This window comes from Mirounga leonina, unplaced genomic scaffold (assembly GCF_011800145.1).
Source record: "Mirounga leonina isolate KUSES-001 unplaced genomic scaffold, KU_Mleo_1.0 Mir_91, whole genome shotgun sequence".
Classification (NCBI taxonomy): Eukaryota; Metazoa; Chordata; class Mammalia; order Carnivora; family Phocidae; genus Mirounga; species Mirounga leonina.
The window spans coordinates 31859900-31878529 of NW_023270839.1; the positions used below are offsets into that span (position 1 = coordinate 31859900).

The 18630-nt window shown below is 35.1% G+C and overlaps 1 protein-coding gene across 11 annotated transcripts in view; it reads right to left on the reverse strand.

Moving 5' to 3' along the window:
• ZNF280D (zinc finger protein 280D) overlaps positions 1 to 18630 on the reverse strand; it is a 305303-nt gene that overhangs the window by 25814 nt on the left and 260859 nt on the right. For 10 of the 11 annotated variants that reach the window (XM_034993555.1, XM_034993557.1, XM_034993556.1 and 7 more), the window contains one exon: positions 181 to 226. In XM_034993555.1, coding sequence (XP_034849446.1) covers positions 181 to 226 — 46 coding nt within the window. Of the gene's footprint in view, positions 1 to 180; positions 227 to 14891; positions 18575 to 18630 lie in introns of those variants that run through there. The other variant, XM_034993560.1, reaches the window with a different exon arrangement.

Genomic DNA, 18630 nt, shown 5'->3' on the forward strand with positions numbered 1-18630 from the left:
TAGAATTTTGCTTAGGGTTAGATATTTTTATATCTAATGACAACAAACAAATCTCAATTTTTTTCCTGATAACATGCCAATAATTGTTATTATACACAATGAATTGAAATGTTTAAAAAATTAAACCAGTAATACTTTCAAATATATAAGCTTTTAAGGTACAAGTAAAACAAAATTTACCTCAGACACAGGTTCTTGTTCCTTAGTGGGAGCTTCATTTTTTAATCTTGAAAACAAAATAATTATTGAATACTTTATTTTATATTTACAATGGAAAATATGAAACAGTTCTTTTCTGCATGCTTAAAATAATTAAAATGTAAATTTAAACTAATACAGATTTGTAAATGACCTTTAAAATATTTTAGGGAAAAGTAAAATGCATGAAAATAAACAGTAGATTCAATAAATGTGCTAAAGAAATCAATACAGGCATGTATTTCCTTCTTTTCTGAAAATAAGAGCACTTAAAAATTTTTCTCTATGTTAAATACAATTATAAATAAAAGACATATATTAGTAAAACCGTTTCAAAAAAAGAATTACTTTTTAAAAATAAAAGCAGGTTATATGCTTCATATATATAATATGCATAAGTATTTACTATTATAGGGCTTAAAAAGTGAGAGAAGAGAAATTTTATCTGTTGTGAAATTCAATATAATGCTATTTCAATATTTATTACAATTAAGGTAGCAAAATCACAGAAATAATTTATAATTCTGAAGGATATAGTCTCTTAAGAGCATAGCTACCATAAGCATAGCTCAAATATTAACTACAATTTTTTTAAACTTGGTTTCTGAAAATAGAAAAATTGTAACATTACATTAAGAAAGGCATATGCCATCTTTAAAATAATTTCATATAAAAGCTAGCTTTCCCAAAAGATCTTTTAGAAACTGCTGATAACTAAATATTATTTACTGACATTATATATTAAACTAAATTCTAAACTACGTAAGTACCTACCTGATTTGAAATGCCATTAATAGTTAAGTGATTCATTACTTTATGAAGGCTTAGAGCTATATGTAAAGATTAATATATTTAATATAAGCAACAACTATACTGACTTAAATTTCACGCACAAAAATGAAGACATATAGGATAGAAACGTCAATTGTCCTAAAAGCTACTCTCATGGTTAGTCGAAATATGGAGTTGGCAATCTTCTTTATCCATTCTCCTAGGGAACACTAAAAAAAATTGGTCTATAAAAGCTAATGCTTTACTAGATATTAATAATAATTTGTGTAAAATTACTTATCTATATTTTAGTGATTACATGAAATTGCAAAATATTTAAAATAGAGTGTGTCATTTTTTGTTCTTTTATTATATTGGTAGTGTATTACAATAATTTACAACTAACTTACTAAACAAATTTAAATGAATAAAACTTGCAGAAATATTGACAAAATGCTCAATCATTTTGGAGGTTAAAGATTTGGTAATTCTTTTAAATGTTCAATTGTGAACAATATTCATAAAGATGAAACTTCACGTTAGTCTTTAATGATTTATACAGGAAAATGATAGTCTTAAGAATAACGTATAAAGTTGTATGAAAACATGAAAAATTAGTGTGAAGAAACAAAAAGATATTGGATTAATGAAGTTCTGAAATAAATTTGTATATTACAACTGATTTTTATTTCTAAGCAGTTAATTTTAAACTCAATTTGAACAACTGTGAAACAAACTGATCAAAAAGAAGTTTAAAAACATTTTATAAAAGAATTTCCCTCTCAGTTACTGTTCAAAAAATTATCAAAGATCAACCTTACATTCTTAGAAAAGAAACATTACCATGCTAATCATTTTCACATATGGCTGTTCTAATAAACTGATTTTATGCAACAATTAAAATGAAAACTATTAAGCATGTGTTACTATTACTGCTGATATTTCAATTGGAGAAACTATGTCCTCTTACTATCTCTGCAAGAGAGCTTAGTGACAGTTTTTTATTATTCTTCATCTTACTAAGAAACTGGTAGATGAGAACAAAATAAGTTATTCAAATAATTAGCACTAAGAGGCCTATGATCCCAATCTTATTTGGGGCTTTAACCATACTCGTATTCTGTTTATGGAACAGAATTATAATAACCAGTGAAATATTTAAGGAAACAAATATTTTAAAAATTCAGCAAGTACACTATAGAAAATTCCACTGAGAAAAAAATTCACTGAGTTAATTCATCATTAAATTGTACACTACATTTTTGTAACTAGAAAAGCATAATTTAAGATTAACAAATTAAAACAAAAAGATGAACAAATTTTAACACAACTACCAACACATCATTAAGACTATTGGAAAAAAAAAGTGTTCTTACCTGTAATTCTTATTCATTAAAGATACCTGCTGAAATAGTCATCATTTGAGATATTCAATTGCTTGGTAGAAGACAGTGAAATTTGCTAAGCTCAAAGTTCTGAGCTAAAGACCTACTATTAGATAATTACACTTTTCACCTGTAAATGTTGCAATAATTTTTAATAGAAAAATGTAGTACAACATTTAAAACAAACACGAAAAGTTCAGTGTAAAGAAAACAGAAAGATTGGTAATCAATTTCAAAATGACTACAGATCAAGACTGCAAATAAATTACTTTTCTTCTGTATATGAACCTGCTGAAACATCTTTCTGATAAAGGATAATCCTTTCCCTCTAAAGTTTAAAATAAATGTCCCTTCTTGCATTTTTCTGCAGGTCACATAACTAATCCAAGGCTACATGTAAAATAAATATTCTGGGTTAATTACATTAGTCCATTCTTTTGAGGTTTCATTCATACTATATACATAACATGGGGTAAAGGGAAAAGCTATAAAGGGAAAATCATTCAGATTCGTTTTAGCCAGGCCATATTCTTTCCTTTTAACAACAATTTAAAAGCCCAAAATTTCAATGTTGATTTTTTTTTGTAATCTTCAATTTAAGATATTTGTAAGCATACTAAAAAAGACGAAAAGAAGTTGTATAAGCCAGTAGGAAAGCCAATCAGTTCTTAACATCTTCCACTTAGATATTCAAGATTAAATTTGATAGTAATCATGAGACTAATAAATTACAGTAAAACATCTAGTGTACCATTTCTGATCATCTGTTCTGAGAGGTGTTAATAGATACGTGGAAAGGGTAACTGAGCTAAACATCTACTGGGTTGCACATACATCAGGTACTGTGCTAAGAGTTCTAGTCCAAAGTTAAGACACAGTCCCTCCTATCAAGGAGTTCATCATCAAGGAAACATATTGAAGCAAATGTTTATGGAATTGTGAAAAGTGTTAAAAAAAAAAGACATCTACATGATGGAATGGCTGTTCAAAAGACTGAGCCACTACAAAAGGGAAAGACGCAAGGAAGCAGTGAAGATACTATAGTAAACTTGGTTTTGCAGCAAGAACAGGAGTTGGCAAAGCAGGGGAAGGAGAGTCAAGGCAGAGCAAAAGCAAAGAATTATGAAACAAGACAACAAATGAGAACCTGAGTGGTCTAATATGACTGTAATGTAGGGAACAAAGGAGAGTAGTCAAAAATGCTATTGAGGAGATAGCAAGGGCAACTTCAGGAAAGATTGGTTGCCAGGATATAGTGCTTATGCTAAGAACTTTATTCTAAGGCTAACAGGAAAGTATGATTATGTGCATCCGAAAGAGAAAGGGGAGTATTAGAAGAGGATAAGCTCCACACAGGAAGCCCAGAGAAGAGAGAGTTTTTAAAAAAATTGTTTATTGTTATGTTAATCCCCATACATTACATCATTAGTTTTTGATGTAGTGTTCCATGATTCATTGTTTGTGCATAACACCCAGTGCTCCATGCAGAACGTGCCCTCTTTAATACCCATCACCAGGCTAACCCATCCTCCCACCCGCCTTCCCTCCAGAACCCTCAGTTTGTTTTTCAGAGTCCATCGTCTCTCATGGTTCGTCTCCCCCTCCGATTTCCCCCACTTCATTCTTCCCCTCCTGCTATCTTTTTTTTTTTCTTAACATATATTGCATTATTTGTTTCAGAGGTACAGATCTGTGATTCAACAGTCTTGCACAATTCACAACGCTCACCATAGCACAGAGAAGAGATAGTTAATGACTATCTCAAGTAAAGCAGAAGCAGTGTCAGTGGGGAAGAGGAAGGTTTAGGGAGATGATAAACAAGGTAAACCAACAGAATATAAGTACCAAATGGACAAAGAACATTCAATAGAAATATTTATCACTCAGTCTTGTTTTTCTCATCTTTAAGGAAAAATCCCAACCATTACTTCTGAACAGATAACCCCAGAGTCATCATCTGGAGCTTTACTCCTCCATTTTTATTACTACTGATTTCAATCAGTCAGCAATTCAATTCAGAAATATCACAGTAATATACTGTGATTCTAATATAGAATTAGACTTGAGTCCTAAGAGATCGTCCAACTGCCCCCATCTTGTAGACGAGAAAAATCTGAGGCCTAAAAATGCTAAAGTAATACATCTATTAAGCAGCAGAACCAGGATTAAAAGTGATGGCTCTATTTCAAATTTCCACTGCACTGCTTCACAGCCAATTCCTTTCCTGTGAATCAGACTCCCTCATAATCATGCCAGGAAAAGTGAAAAAGCTTAACTGATCTCTCTGCCTCTGGATGTTTTCCACTCTCAAACATGCTGAGTATCACTGCCAAATTAATCTTACTAATAGACCAATCCATGCCATTGTTTGCTGAAAATGTCCTATTGCCCATACATCATAGAGCTATTGTTCTAAGTTTGGGAAGCTAGATTCTGGTCCCAATGCTACAGGTGTGTCAGTTGCTGCCTACCCTCCTGTGAACACACACTGAAGCTCAGTCCCATCTAGTTCCTCAGCCAATCATAACAAGGCAGGAAGTACATTAGTAACCACAAGTACAACCAGGAAACAATAGAGTACAGTTTGTATTAGTTTACTTTCTGACAACAGATGGCTATAATTGAAATTGAGGCTCCCCACCTGAGAGCTATGGGATCATGAGCGAATTACTTATCTGTACCTCAGTTGACTTAATATCCATAATTTGGGACAATAACAGCGTGTATCTCATTAGTTTGTGAGAATTAAATGAATGAATAAATACAAAACAGAAGGGTGTCTGGCAAATTACATGTGCTCAAAAAATGTTAGTTATTATTACTGGCCTGGGTAGAGTTGGGAATCAACGTTACTGTCCAGAATACTTGAGAGTGTACCACACACGCTCTTAAGCCTATTACAACTTAAATATCTTCCATATTTTGAGATCTTCCTGCAATACTTCCCCCAACCCCCAAACACAATCCATTAGACATTAATTTTGATTGCTGGTCCACTCCTGTTAGGACCAGCCCTATTTGCTCTCATACAAAATTACCCATTTCTGAACGCCTAGGTATGATCTAAAGTTAGGCAAGATGGGGTAAAAAAATCATTCTAGATAGACAGAAGAACTAATTAGAGACAAGGAATCAAGAGAAACAAAATATTTGTGTGTGAAAATGTGAAGCAGAAAAAAATAAGACCATCAGTGGAGGCAGAAGATTTTGATGCCAGACTAGGGCTCTATTTTGTTATTTTATTGGCAATGCTGAATTAGCCCTAGATATTTAATTTATAACATACAAGCAATTACTATAAGGACCAGAAGACTGAAAAAATGGTAGTAACCTTAGAATCCCTGTCAGAAGTTGGTACGGTGTGCCCTAAATGAAGGACTACGCTGAAGTTTCATTTGTCTTTCCATTTCACTGTCTCCCATCATTCTCTGCTTAACAAATATCAGAGACAGAAGTCCAAACTGCCAGAAACCACCATATTTTGACACACAGCTCCTACCTACTGTCTTGCAATATATACCAGGGACAAATACATTGTATCCACTTTGAAAAGGAAAAACTATTTTAGAATTGCTCAAGATCTGGTTTGATTAATGTCTGTGGTAGGATGAGAGAAATCCAAGGGCAGGATCTCTCATTATCTCCAATCCCAGTTACATTTCAAAAGTTTAGAAAAGGGAACCACAAAAGACCCTGAATGAAGAGCCAAAGCTATCTTGAGAAAGAACAAAGCTGGAGGTAATCACAATTCCAGACTGCAAGATATATTACAAAGCTCTAGTAACCAAAATGCTATTGGTATTGGCACAAAAAAAAGACACATAAATCAATGGATCAGAAAATTCAGCCTAGAAACAAACCCATGCTTATAAGGACAATTAATCTATGACAGAGGAGACAAGAATATACAATGGGGAAAAGACAGTCTCTTCAATAAATAGTGCTGGGAAAACTGGACAGCTACATGCAAAAGAATGAAACTGGACCACTTTCTTACACTATACAGAAAAATAAATTCAAAATGGATTAAAGACCTGTGAAGGAAAAATAAAATAAGATGAAAAGTGAGAGGGAGGCAAACCATAAGAGATGCTGAAACTCAAGGAAACAAACTGAGGGGTGATGGGCATTAAGGAGGGCACTTGATGTAAAGAGCACTAGGTATTATATGCAACCGATGAATCACTAAATTCTACCTATAAAATTAAAAAAAAAAAAAAAGACCTGTGAGATCCCAAACCATATAAAACCCTTAAAAGGACACAAGCAGTAATTTCTCTGACATTGGCTGTTGCAATATTTTTCTGGATAGGTCTCCTTTGGCAAGGGAAATAAAAGCAAAAATAAACAATTGGGGCTCTATTAAAATAAAAAGCGAAGTGAAGGAAACTACCAACAATAACAAAAAAGGCAACCTACTGAATCGGAGAAAATATTTACAAATGATGTATCTGGCAAAAGGTTAATATTCAAAATATATAAATAACTTACACAACTCAACACGAACAAAATAATCCAATTAAAAAATGGGCAAAGGACCTGAACAGACATTTTTCCAAAGCCGACATACAGATGGCAGTCACATAAAAAGATGTTCAATATCATTCCTCATCAGGGCAACACAAACCAAAACCACAAGAGATATCACCTTAACACCTGTCATAATGGCTAAAACCAAAAAGAGAAGAAAGAATAAGTATTGATGTGCAGAAAAAAAGGGACCCTTGTGCACTGTTGGTGGGAATATAAATTGTTACAGTCACTGTGGAAAACAGTATGGAGGTTCCTCAAAGTATTAAAAAGAGAATTACCACATGATCCAATAATTTCACTACTGGCTATTTACCCAAACAAAAACATTATTGAAAAGATATATGTATCCCTATGTTCATTGGGCATAATTTACAACAGCCAAGATATGGAAGCAAACCAAGTATCCACCAATATAGAATGGATAATGAGGTTTTACATATATACATATATATGTATATATATATATATAAAACTTGTACATATATACACAAATATATAAACAATAGAATACTACACAGCCATAAAGAAGGATGAAATTTTGCCATCTGTGACAACATGGATGGACCTAAAAGGCATTATGCTAAGTGAAATAAGTCAGAGAAAGACAAATACTGTATGATTTCACTCATATGTGGAATCTAAAAAACAAATGAACCAACCAGCAAAAAGCAGAATCAGACCTATACAGAGAACAAACTAACAGTTGCCAGAGGGGTATGGGATGGGGAATGCACAAAATGGGTGAAGGGGAGTGAAGATCCAGGCTTCCAGTTATGGAAGGAATAAGTCATGGTAATAAAAGGCACAGCACGGAGAATACAGCCAATGATATTGCAGTAGTGTTGTCTGGTGACAGAGGGTAGCTGCAGTTGTGGTGAGCAAAGCATACTATGCAGAGAAGTTGAATCACCACATGTTGTACACCTGAAACTAATGCAACATTGTGTGTCAACTATACCCAAATAAGATTTTTTTTTAGTTTAGAGAAGGAAACAAGCCCCAAATAAATTCTGCATATCTCACAGATATTTTCTTTTTTTCCTGTTAAATCAAATATATGAAATGAAGACATTGACCATTTTGAATACTTAAGACTCTCCAACTTAGATTATGTCCAGAATGAATAATTCCTTCAAATAATTTCAGAATTTCACAGGGAAATAATGGAATGACTTCTGACATATTCTTCAATGATCATAGTATTCAATGGAAGTAAACATTATTTATTTATTTATTTATTTATTTATTTATTTATTTATTTATTTATTTTTAAGATTTTATTTATTTGACAGAGCTCTCTCTGACACAGCGAGAGAGGGAACACAAGCAGAGGGAGTGGGAGAAGGAGAAGCAGGCTTTCCGCAGAGCAGGGAGCCCGATGCGGGGCTTGATCCCAGGACCCGGGATTATGACCTGAGCCAAAGGCAGACACTTAACGACTGAGCCCCCCAGGCGCCCCGGAAGTAAACATTTTTAAAGAGAAATAGTATTCTTAAACATAAAACGTATTAAAAATGTTGCCATTCTACTTCTGAAAGAGGTTACTTACTCCTTGCATTTATGAAAGATAATTAATGACTTACTGGTATAGTTTAGAGTGGTATAATAGTGATATTTCTCTTAGGGAACAAGTCCAGATTCTCTACTGGTATAGCATTTCACAAAAATCACATAATGTAATATATACATGGTATTAGTAGTTTAACTCATTGTGAAATCAGTGTACTGTGTGGCCCTGTGAAGATGTGGATTCAGTGTCTACAATTCTGCCTGCCTTATTCTGTAATTACTCTGATGACATGAACCATGTCTTATTCATATTTCCATTTCCAGCACTTGATACAGAGTCTTGCACACAAAGGGCAAGGAATCAATGTTCCGGGTCAAGGGATATATGGAAGGGTTATTTACATTATACTATTAAAGAGCCATGCAGTTACAACTGGTGCTAAGTATAAAACCCAGTAGCCATTCTGAAATAAGACAGAAGAACTCAGTTTCAAGGAAAGTCAGTTTTGTTTCCATTTCTTCCTAGTATTCTTTAAATTAAGGGTATTTAACAAAATATAACAAACATTTTTATTTGTAAAATATTCTACATTTTTAAAATCTTCTAAACAATAGTGTAAAGATTATTAGAGAGCGCAGGCACGCATGCAAGTAAGTGGGGAAGAGGCAGAGGGAGAGAAGGAATCTTAAGCAGGCTCCATGCCCAGTGCGGAGCCTGATATGGAGCTCGATCTCATGACCCTGAGACCATCACCTGAGCCAAAATCAAGAGTCAGAAGCTTAACTGACAGCCACCCAGGTGTCCCAAGATTATTTTTAATTTCATTTCACAAATGAAGAAACTGAAGTAATTTGAACATAAAGTTAGTAAGAGAGAGGAGTCTTGAACTGATATTTTGACTTCAGGCAGTGCCCTTCCATTGTACTTTGCTTAGAGCAAACTTGGAGCTAAGTGAGAGAACTAGATCAACTTTTAAAATCACTTCAAATTGTGGCTTTTGGGACATTTGATTCAATCAATAAAAGAGACAACTGGTTTAGTAGCCCAGTTTTCCAAGTTTGAGACTTTATGGATTAACCATGGACTCATACTTTCAAGATACGTTAGAGGGAAATATCTTTCTAACCTGAACTTTCTGTCAAGAAAATTAACCTTGCATAGGGACAGATGGAACATACCACAACATCATAAAGGCCATATATGAAAGACCCACAGCTAATATCATCTTCAATGGGGAAAAACTGAAAGCCTTTCCCTTACAGACAGGAACAAGACAAGGGTGTCCACTTTCACCATTACTATTTAACATAGTACCGGAAGTCTCAGCCTCAACAATCAGGCAAAAAGAAATAGAAGGCATCCAAATTGGCAAGGAAGAAATCAAAATTTCACTATTTGTAGACAACATGATACTCAATATAGAAAACCTGAAAGATTCCACCAAAAAATTGCTAGAACTTGATTCAATACATGAATTCAGCAAAGTCTCAGGATATAAAATCACCGTACAAAAATGCTGCATTTCTATACACCAATAACAAAGCAGAAAAAGAAATTGCATTTGCAATTGCACCAAAAACAATAAGATACCTAGGAATAAACCTAACTAAAGAGGTAAAAGATCTGTACTCAGAAAACTATAAAACACTGATGAAAGAAGTTGAAGAGGACACAAAGAAATGGAAAAACCTTCCATGCTCATGGATTGGAAAAACAAACATTGTTACAATGTCTATACTATCCAAAGCAATCTATACTTTGAATGCAATTCCTATCAAAATACTGATAGCAATTTTCAGAGAGCTAGAACAATCCTAAAATTTGTATGGAACCACAAAAGACCCCGAACAGCTAAACCAATCTTGAAAAAGAAAACCAAAGCTGGCGGTATCACAATTCCAGATTTCAAGCTATATTACAAAGAAAGCTGTAGTCATCAAGAGAGTATGGTACTGGCACAAAAACAGACACATAGATCAATGGAACAGAAGAGAAAACTCAGAAATGGATCCACAACTATATGGTCAATTCATCTCCAACAAAGCAGGGAAGAATATCCACTGGAAAAAAGTTTCTTCAACAAATGGTGTTGGGAAAACTGGCAGCAACATGCAGAAGAATGAAATTGGACCACTTTGTTACACCATACACAAAAATAAATTCAAAATGGATGAAAGACCTACATGTGAGACAGAAAACCATAAAAATCCTAGAGGAGAACACAGGCAGCAACCTCTTTGACCCCGGCTGTAGCAACTTACTAGACATGTCGCCAGTGGCAAGCAAAAATGAACTATTGGGACTTCCCCAAAATAAAAAACTTTCTGCACAGTGAAGGAAACAACAAAACTAAAAAGCAGCCTATAAAATGGGCGAAGATATTTGTAAAGGACATATCTGATAAAAGGTTAGTATCCAAAATTTATAAGGAACTTATCAAACTCAACACCCATATAAGCAAATAATCCAATTAAGAAGTGAGCAGAAGGCATGAACAGAAGAAGAAAATAGAAATAAGGGTGAAACAAATAGGAAACAAATAGACATCCAGATGGCCAAAAGACACACGAAGAGATGCTCAACATCATTCATCATCAGGGAAGTATAAATCAAAACCAAGATGAGCTATCACCTCACACCTGTCAGAATGGCTAAAGTTAACAACACAAGAAACAATAGGTGTTGGCGAGAATGCAGAGAAAGGGGAACCCTTTTACACTGTTGGTGGGAATGCAAGCTGGTACAGCCACTCTGGATAACAGTATGGAGGTTCCCCAAAAAGTTAAAAATAGAACTACCCTACCATCCAGCAATTGTACTACCAGGTATTTACCCAGAGGATACAAAAATACAGATTTGAAGGGCACATGCACCCTAATGTTTATAGCAGCATTATCAATAATAGTCAAATTATGAAGAGAGCCCAAATGTCCATCAGCTGATGAATGGATAAAGAAGATGGACATATATACAATGGAATATTGCTCAGCCATCAAAAAGAATATAATCTTGCCATTTGCAATGATGTGGATGGAGCTAGTGTATTATGCTAAGTGAATGAGTCAGGCAAAGACAAATACCATATGAATTCACTCATATGTGGAATGTAAGAAAGAAATCAAGTGAACAAATGGGAAGGGAGGAAAAGAGAGAGGGAAACAAACCATAAGAGACTCTTAACAGCAGAGAACAGAGGGTTGATAAAGGGAGGTGGGGGGGGATGGGCGAGATGGGTGATGGATATTAAAGAGGGCACTTGTGATGAGTACTGGGTGTTGCATGTAAGTGATGAATCACACAATTCTACTCCTGAAACCAATATTGCACTGTACGTGAACTAAAATTTATTTATTTATTTTATTTATTTGTTTTTAAGATTTTATTTATTTATTTGAGAGAGAGAGAATGAGAGAGAGAGCACATGAGAGGGGGGAGGGTCAGAGGGAGAAGCAGACTCCCTGCCGAGCAGGGAGCCCGATGCGGGACTCGATCCAGGGACTCCAGGATCATGACCTCAGCCGAAGGCAGTCGCTTAACCAACTGAGCCAGCCAGGCGCCCTAAAATTTAAATAAATTTTTTTAAAAAGAAAAAGGAAAAGAAAATTAACCTTGCAAAACCTAAAATTTTACTTCTGTGTTACAATTAATATACCCAGATAGATGTACTGGAGAAGATAGAGGAAGAAGAAAATAGAAATAAGGGTGAAACAAATAGGAAAGTACAATTCCATGATTGAATTATGATCTAACATCTGAGAAAAGCAAATTTTTAAATCATTTCAAAGGTCTACAAAAGGAACAGCCACTTTACTACTGCTAACTGGCCCCATTACACATTTCCACAAACCTCGTAATATTGACTAAGTAGCCAGGAAATGAATGCCTGGCAATAATTTTAAAAGTTTTCTTTAAAAAGGGGATTCTACAAGCTCAAAGGAATGTTTTCCTCCTAAAAAGGGGATTCTATAAGCTCAGAGGAATGTTTTCCTCTCAGCAGAGAGCATTATGCACTAGTTTCCAACAAGGGTGCTGTTTCATAGTCCCCAGACCAGAAGAGTCAGAACTACACTCGATCTGACGCTGGAGAATTATACCCAACGCATGCGACTGAAGCACTGCAGTGAAGAGCCGTCCGCGCGGCAGTCTGCAGGAATGCACTGCGCCACCTGGGAACTGTAAGCCCAAATTACCAACAGCCACGGTGCAGCTGGGTTGCACTAAAACTCTCCCTGACGAGAAGCTGCCACGGACAGGCCATTGCCAGGGTCTTCTGCCATCAGCGGTAGCAGGAACTGCGGTACGAACAGCAGCAGTGGCAGCGACAGCGGGGGCAGTAACGGGAAGAGCCGTGACAGCAGTAGTCGCACCGGCAGCAATAGCTGGAGCAGCCACGGCAACAACATGCGTTTATTAAGTACTTTTTGGCAAGCCGGTGCTAAGGAATTTTAATTAAATATTTAACTAAAGAACTTCAATTATTTGTTAATGGTTTAACCATCCTCAGTCTCTATTTCTTACAACCACCCTGCAAGGACTTATTATGATGAGACCTCTCACTGATGAGGAAGCTGAGGCTCAACAAGCTGGTTAGACACCCAGCTAGGATTTAAACCTAGGACTGCCTTATTTCAAAGCAGCACTACTTTCACGACACCACACTTCAGAGTGGTAGGGAGACAGATTTTTTTCAGTGTGGAGGATTAAAAACAGTAGGTTCCTATATTTCAAGAAATGACGCAGAAAAGGAGACGTCACAGTAGCTTCTCCAAGTTTGCAGAGGAGAGTAAACTCAGGTAGTCAAATACCAAAATGACTAAAGTGAGGCTGCAGAAGGATCTCAAAATCAGAGATGTGGACAGAAAATATGAGAAGAGCCATAGTGTAGTCAGTATGAGGCAGTATAATTAGGGGGAAAAGACAGCTGTGACTAAAGTGAACCTAGGAGGATTCATAGACATTCTCTAACAGTAGAAGTTTGGTAAGCTTTAGATACCAAAAATCTAATGGTATTACTTATGTTTGCTTCAACAGTAACTCCAAAACACACACACACACACACACACACGCACACACACACACTGGGCTAGAAAAAGAAAGTTAACACAAGTGATCTGTGAAATGGTATTGGAAGCTCAGATTAAAAATTGAGGTTATTCTAATGAAGATGAATAAAATGCAGGCAGAAATAAAACCATGAAGAGTAGTAACGTAACAGTAGTAACAATGATAACTTTACATGTGTATAGCACTTCCTATGTGCCAACTACTTTCTAAGTACTATACGCATATACTCATTTAATTCCCTAACACTTTATGAGCAAGTATTGTTGTTAACTGTGTTTTACAAATGAGGAATGGGGCACAGACATCTGGTAACCTACCCAAGGTCACATACAGCCTAGGAAACAGCAGGGTAGGAGCCCCACACTAAGCAATCAACTGTAGAGCCTGTGCTATTCAACCACTGTCCCTTCAGCACTGAGAGGGCTTAATGTAGAGCTGGGTATAAAAACTCCTAATCTTAGTATCAAGCAGAAGTAAGAAAACCAAATGTCAGCATTACTCCCAGCACCTTTAACTCCCATAGAAGTAATTCTCTTATATTTTTACAAAAGAAAGTAACTAGGTCATTGTTTCCCTTACTCCTTTAAGCAAGAAGGAAAACTTTACAATGTAAGAAACTCCTGAACAGATAATAAAAGACTGGAAAAAGTAATAGTCTCAAGAAAAGTAAGTGGGTATATTGATGAACTAAGCATAAGGAGTAACAAAGAGAAGCTACAAATAAATGAGACATTCTTAAACATCTTAGTGTGAAATCATGAAAGGTAACCATACCCTCCAAAAAAAAAAACCAAAAAACAAAAAAAGCCCCTTGCTGCTATATTCAGAGGCAGAATAAGCTAATAACTGTTCTGTCCTTGTTATGTATTTCTTAGATTTTATAAATAGAGGATATAATTTTATTTCTGTAATTTCTAAAAAGATATGTACATTGCTAGCAACCAGTTATAAACTCTACCTTACAAAGATTCATAAACGTGAATGAAATGTCTAGGAGTCCATCTTCTTTAACACCTTACAAAACTACTTTTTATTCCCCAATTCAGAGAATCCAAAGAATGATCCCTCTAGATCAGCATTCTACATACTTATTGTATGAAAATTAATGTCAAAAAGTTAGTAAGTATTGAAGGAAAAAAAACTCCAGGGTCAAATAAACATACTAGTTGATACAGCCCACATCTAGCAGGAAAGATCCTATATTAAAGAATCTATTTAATTTTAACTTGCATTTCCTAAACTTATTTGACCACGGAAACTTTCCCCCCAGTTTATGAATTACGGACACACTAGTTCCATTCAGTTTGGGAAACAATGACGTAGTTACTTTCTTTTGTAAAAATATAAGAGAATTACTTTTATGAGAGTACATGTAGGGAGTTAAAGGTGCTGGGAGTAATGTTGACATTTGGTTTTCTTACGGTCAAAAGTTTCTGCTACCAGAGATAAGGATATGTGGCACTCTGTACTCATCTCCTAAGAACAAATTTTAACATGTATGTATGACCAATATTGAATAAAGAATCCCAGAACTCTACAACATGTCTGCACTCATATTTTACAAAAAGGAAACCACCACTCCCCCGGTTTTCCTTTTATATCACTGGCCACTCCCTCTTAGTTTCCTCCGCCAATACCTTTTCATCTCCCTAACCCTCTATTGTCAGATTCCCCAGAGCTCAATCTGTGGACCTTACCTTCTCTCTATCTCTACTGTGTCCCTTGGTAATCTCATACAGTTCCACGACTTTTTTTAATTTAACTTTTGTTTTGAGACAATTTTATATTCACATGTAGTTGTAAGAAATAATAGAGACTCCATGCACCTTTTGTCCAGTTTCTCCCAATGATAACATCTTACAAAATTATAGTACAAAATCATAACCAAGATATTGAGAGTGATATACCAATTTTATTCACATTTCTCTGGTGTTACTTGTATTCATTCCCATGACATTTAAAAATGTTCAGTGATATTTACAGCCTAGAACACTCCCCTCACTTCACATAAGTGAATGACTATGACATCTCCATTTGGATGTCTAACAGGCATCTCAAACTAAAACATGCTCCAAGCCAAAGTCTTCATCTTCCCTTCCAAATTTGTTCTTCCTAGTCTTCCCCATATCAATTAGTATCAATGCCATCTTCCCATTTGCTTAGATTAATAACTATGATGTCACCCTCAACATTTTCTCTATTTCACATTCAAACTATCAACAAATTCAAAATATATCCAAAATCAAACCTCTATCACCCACACTGCCAGGTGCTTAGCCTAATCCACTGCCATCTCCCACCAGATTATTACAAGAGCCCCCCAACTAATCTCCCTGATTTTGCCCTTGGTCTTCTGTAGTTTATTCTCAAGACAGGGACTAGAGTAATATAAACACTCTTCTCTATTTAAGGTTTTTTGTTGATCGTAGTTTTTACTCAGATATACAAGACTCCACTATTCAAAAATCCTCTAATGAATGGCTTCTTATCTCAGAGTAAAAGCCAAATTCATACATGGCCCACATTACCTTGCAGGCCCCATCTCCTACTATTCTCTCTTGCTCACTCACTTGTGGCCAACCCAGTCTCCTTGCAGTCCTTCCTTCAGGTCTTTACTCAGATGTCATGTCTCAGTGAGGCCTTCTCTGACCACCAACTCCTACCATGTACTCTTTATCCCCCTTCCCTACTTTATGTTACTCTACAGTATTGACCACAGTCTAACATACTGCATATTTTATTTACTTTTTATTGCCTGTCTTTCAGCACTAAATAAAACATGAGCTCGAGAAGGGCAGAGATTGGCACAAAGTAGATGTTTGAGAAATCACTGAAGAAATAAATGAGGCCCAAAGCAGCAAGGTGTTTTGCCAAAATGTGACAAAAATATGGCAAGAATCCTAAGTCTCTATAGTTTAGGAATCATTTTTTCTAAGAATGGCGATGGATTCAAACTAAATTTCACTTTTTATTTGGTGGTAACCAAAAACACACGTGCATGAAATGACAATTTCTGATCAAGTGAATAAACTTGATGGTAACTCGTCAGCACCAAATTAAAATTCAACCAACTGCGTATAATAAGCAAATTTTGTACCAATTGCCTTAAGTGTTTTATTTATACCAACTTTTTAAAAAGGAAGTTATATGTGATAGAACTTAAGACTTTAAATTTTAAGAAAATGAACTTGATAATACCATAAGATAGAGTCCTAGGAAGGAACACAAAGCAGTACTCCTACACTGTGATATCAAGAATGTAGTTTAGAGCTTTAACCAAGGTAGAGCAAGAATTTATAAATGAAAAAGAAACTTCTGTTACAAATGGAAAGAAGTTGTTGCTTCTGGGCAAAATTTTAAAATATTTTTAAAATTGGGTAGAAAGAAGGTGAATGACAAAACATCCTAGAAATAAGGAAATAAAGACTAGTATATCACCAGGTCCACTTGCTAAGAAACAAGCCACTTTGGGAGCTTTTGGAAAATCATTCATTTACAGTACTAATTAGTTGGGAAATTTAACACTAGTGGATTGAACTTTTTTGATTATTATTTGCAAGGAGCACATTACATAACATGCAGTCATCTAAATTGGTGTTAAGTTTCTTTTCTAAGTAAAATTAAAGAAGTTCTGATTTTAGAGTAAAAAACATAATTGAGTCATACTTTCAGAGCCTGCCTATCCTCACAGCAGGTAAGATTACAAAAGGCATTTTGCTTGTCTTTAAGATTCAAGAAATTGGTATAGTATAGTGACCTTTCAATTGTCCTGGAGGAAAACAATGTACGGTGCATTAAGTAGATATAGCTTTCAGTTTGTAGGCCAAATAATAAAAAGGCCTCCATAAAACAATTAAAGCAATCCTCCTATTTATATGATAAATCTAGAGCTTTCATATGAATTCTTTATTAGTAAATAATTCCTGAGGCACTTAAACAATACAATTTTTTATTAAAAGAAATTAATAGCATCAAAACTGTTTAGTAGATCTATATTTAATGTAACTAAAATAAACAAGTGTCAAATTCTTAAAATATACATATGTATGAGGAGATATATATGTATGTATGTATATATATATATATAAAAATATAAACAACTACATTATTGGTCCCCATAATTTTTAATGTTACCTTTACCCAAAGAGACTACGTTAATGCTTAAGTGGATATTATATATTAGATGTACAAATATGTGACTTTAAAACTTGTTTAAGGTCTGCAAGAAGAGGTTTTGCCAATTCTTTACACTTTAAAACCCACAATTATTAAGATAATATTGATCATAATAATCCCAAAGTAAGACAGAGGATATAATAATGTCAAATGGTCTGAACAACAGCCAAAATAAAAAGCTATAAATAGGCAGCTATAAGGGAATCCGTAGAGAATTCCAGAGAATCTCTTGGAGTTCTTAACAAAACAAAGCAAACACTAAACAACAGTTTTAAAGAAAAGAATATAAAAATAGACATCATAAAATAGACATCAGTAAATTTGGAGAACATAAAACCAAGTTCAAAATTAAATTTTTTAAAATTCAAAAATCTGAGAATTGGTATTCCTAAAAAACTAGAAAGTTAGTACTGGGTAATATATTTTAAATGATAGAAAAATAACTGCAATTTGGAACATAATTTTAGAGACCTGTTGTTCCAAGGACATGAAAATAACCATGGTTTCCTAACAACCAGAGAGCTTTTGTATTCCTTGGACTGCATTCATGCTAGATGAAGATTAAAAGGCAGCAGCCAAAATGACTATACTTCAACTTGGATGTTGAAGCACTGATCTGATGGGGTTTTCTTGGCCACAAGCGACCCACAAGCTTAAGATCAAGAGCCAAAGCCCCCAGTGGGAAGGTGTGCTCAATTTGGTGGGCCCTGAGACCATCTCTGGCTAAATCATCATCAGCCTGACGGGAGGCCAGCCATGAAGGAAGGGAGTCTCCCCAAAATCTGATTTCTTGAGACCACAACCTACAGCAGGTCCCACAGTCAAATTATTCACATTCCTTGAAAAGAGAGAACAGGCATCAGTTGTGTCCATCGAAGGGGGACACTGTCCAGGTGTACCCTGGACATTTTTTGAAATCTCTGGGCTGCCTCTGCATCTGAAAAATAAGAAAAATAGCACAATGACAGACAACGGATGAGGAAAAAGACAATC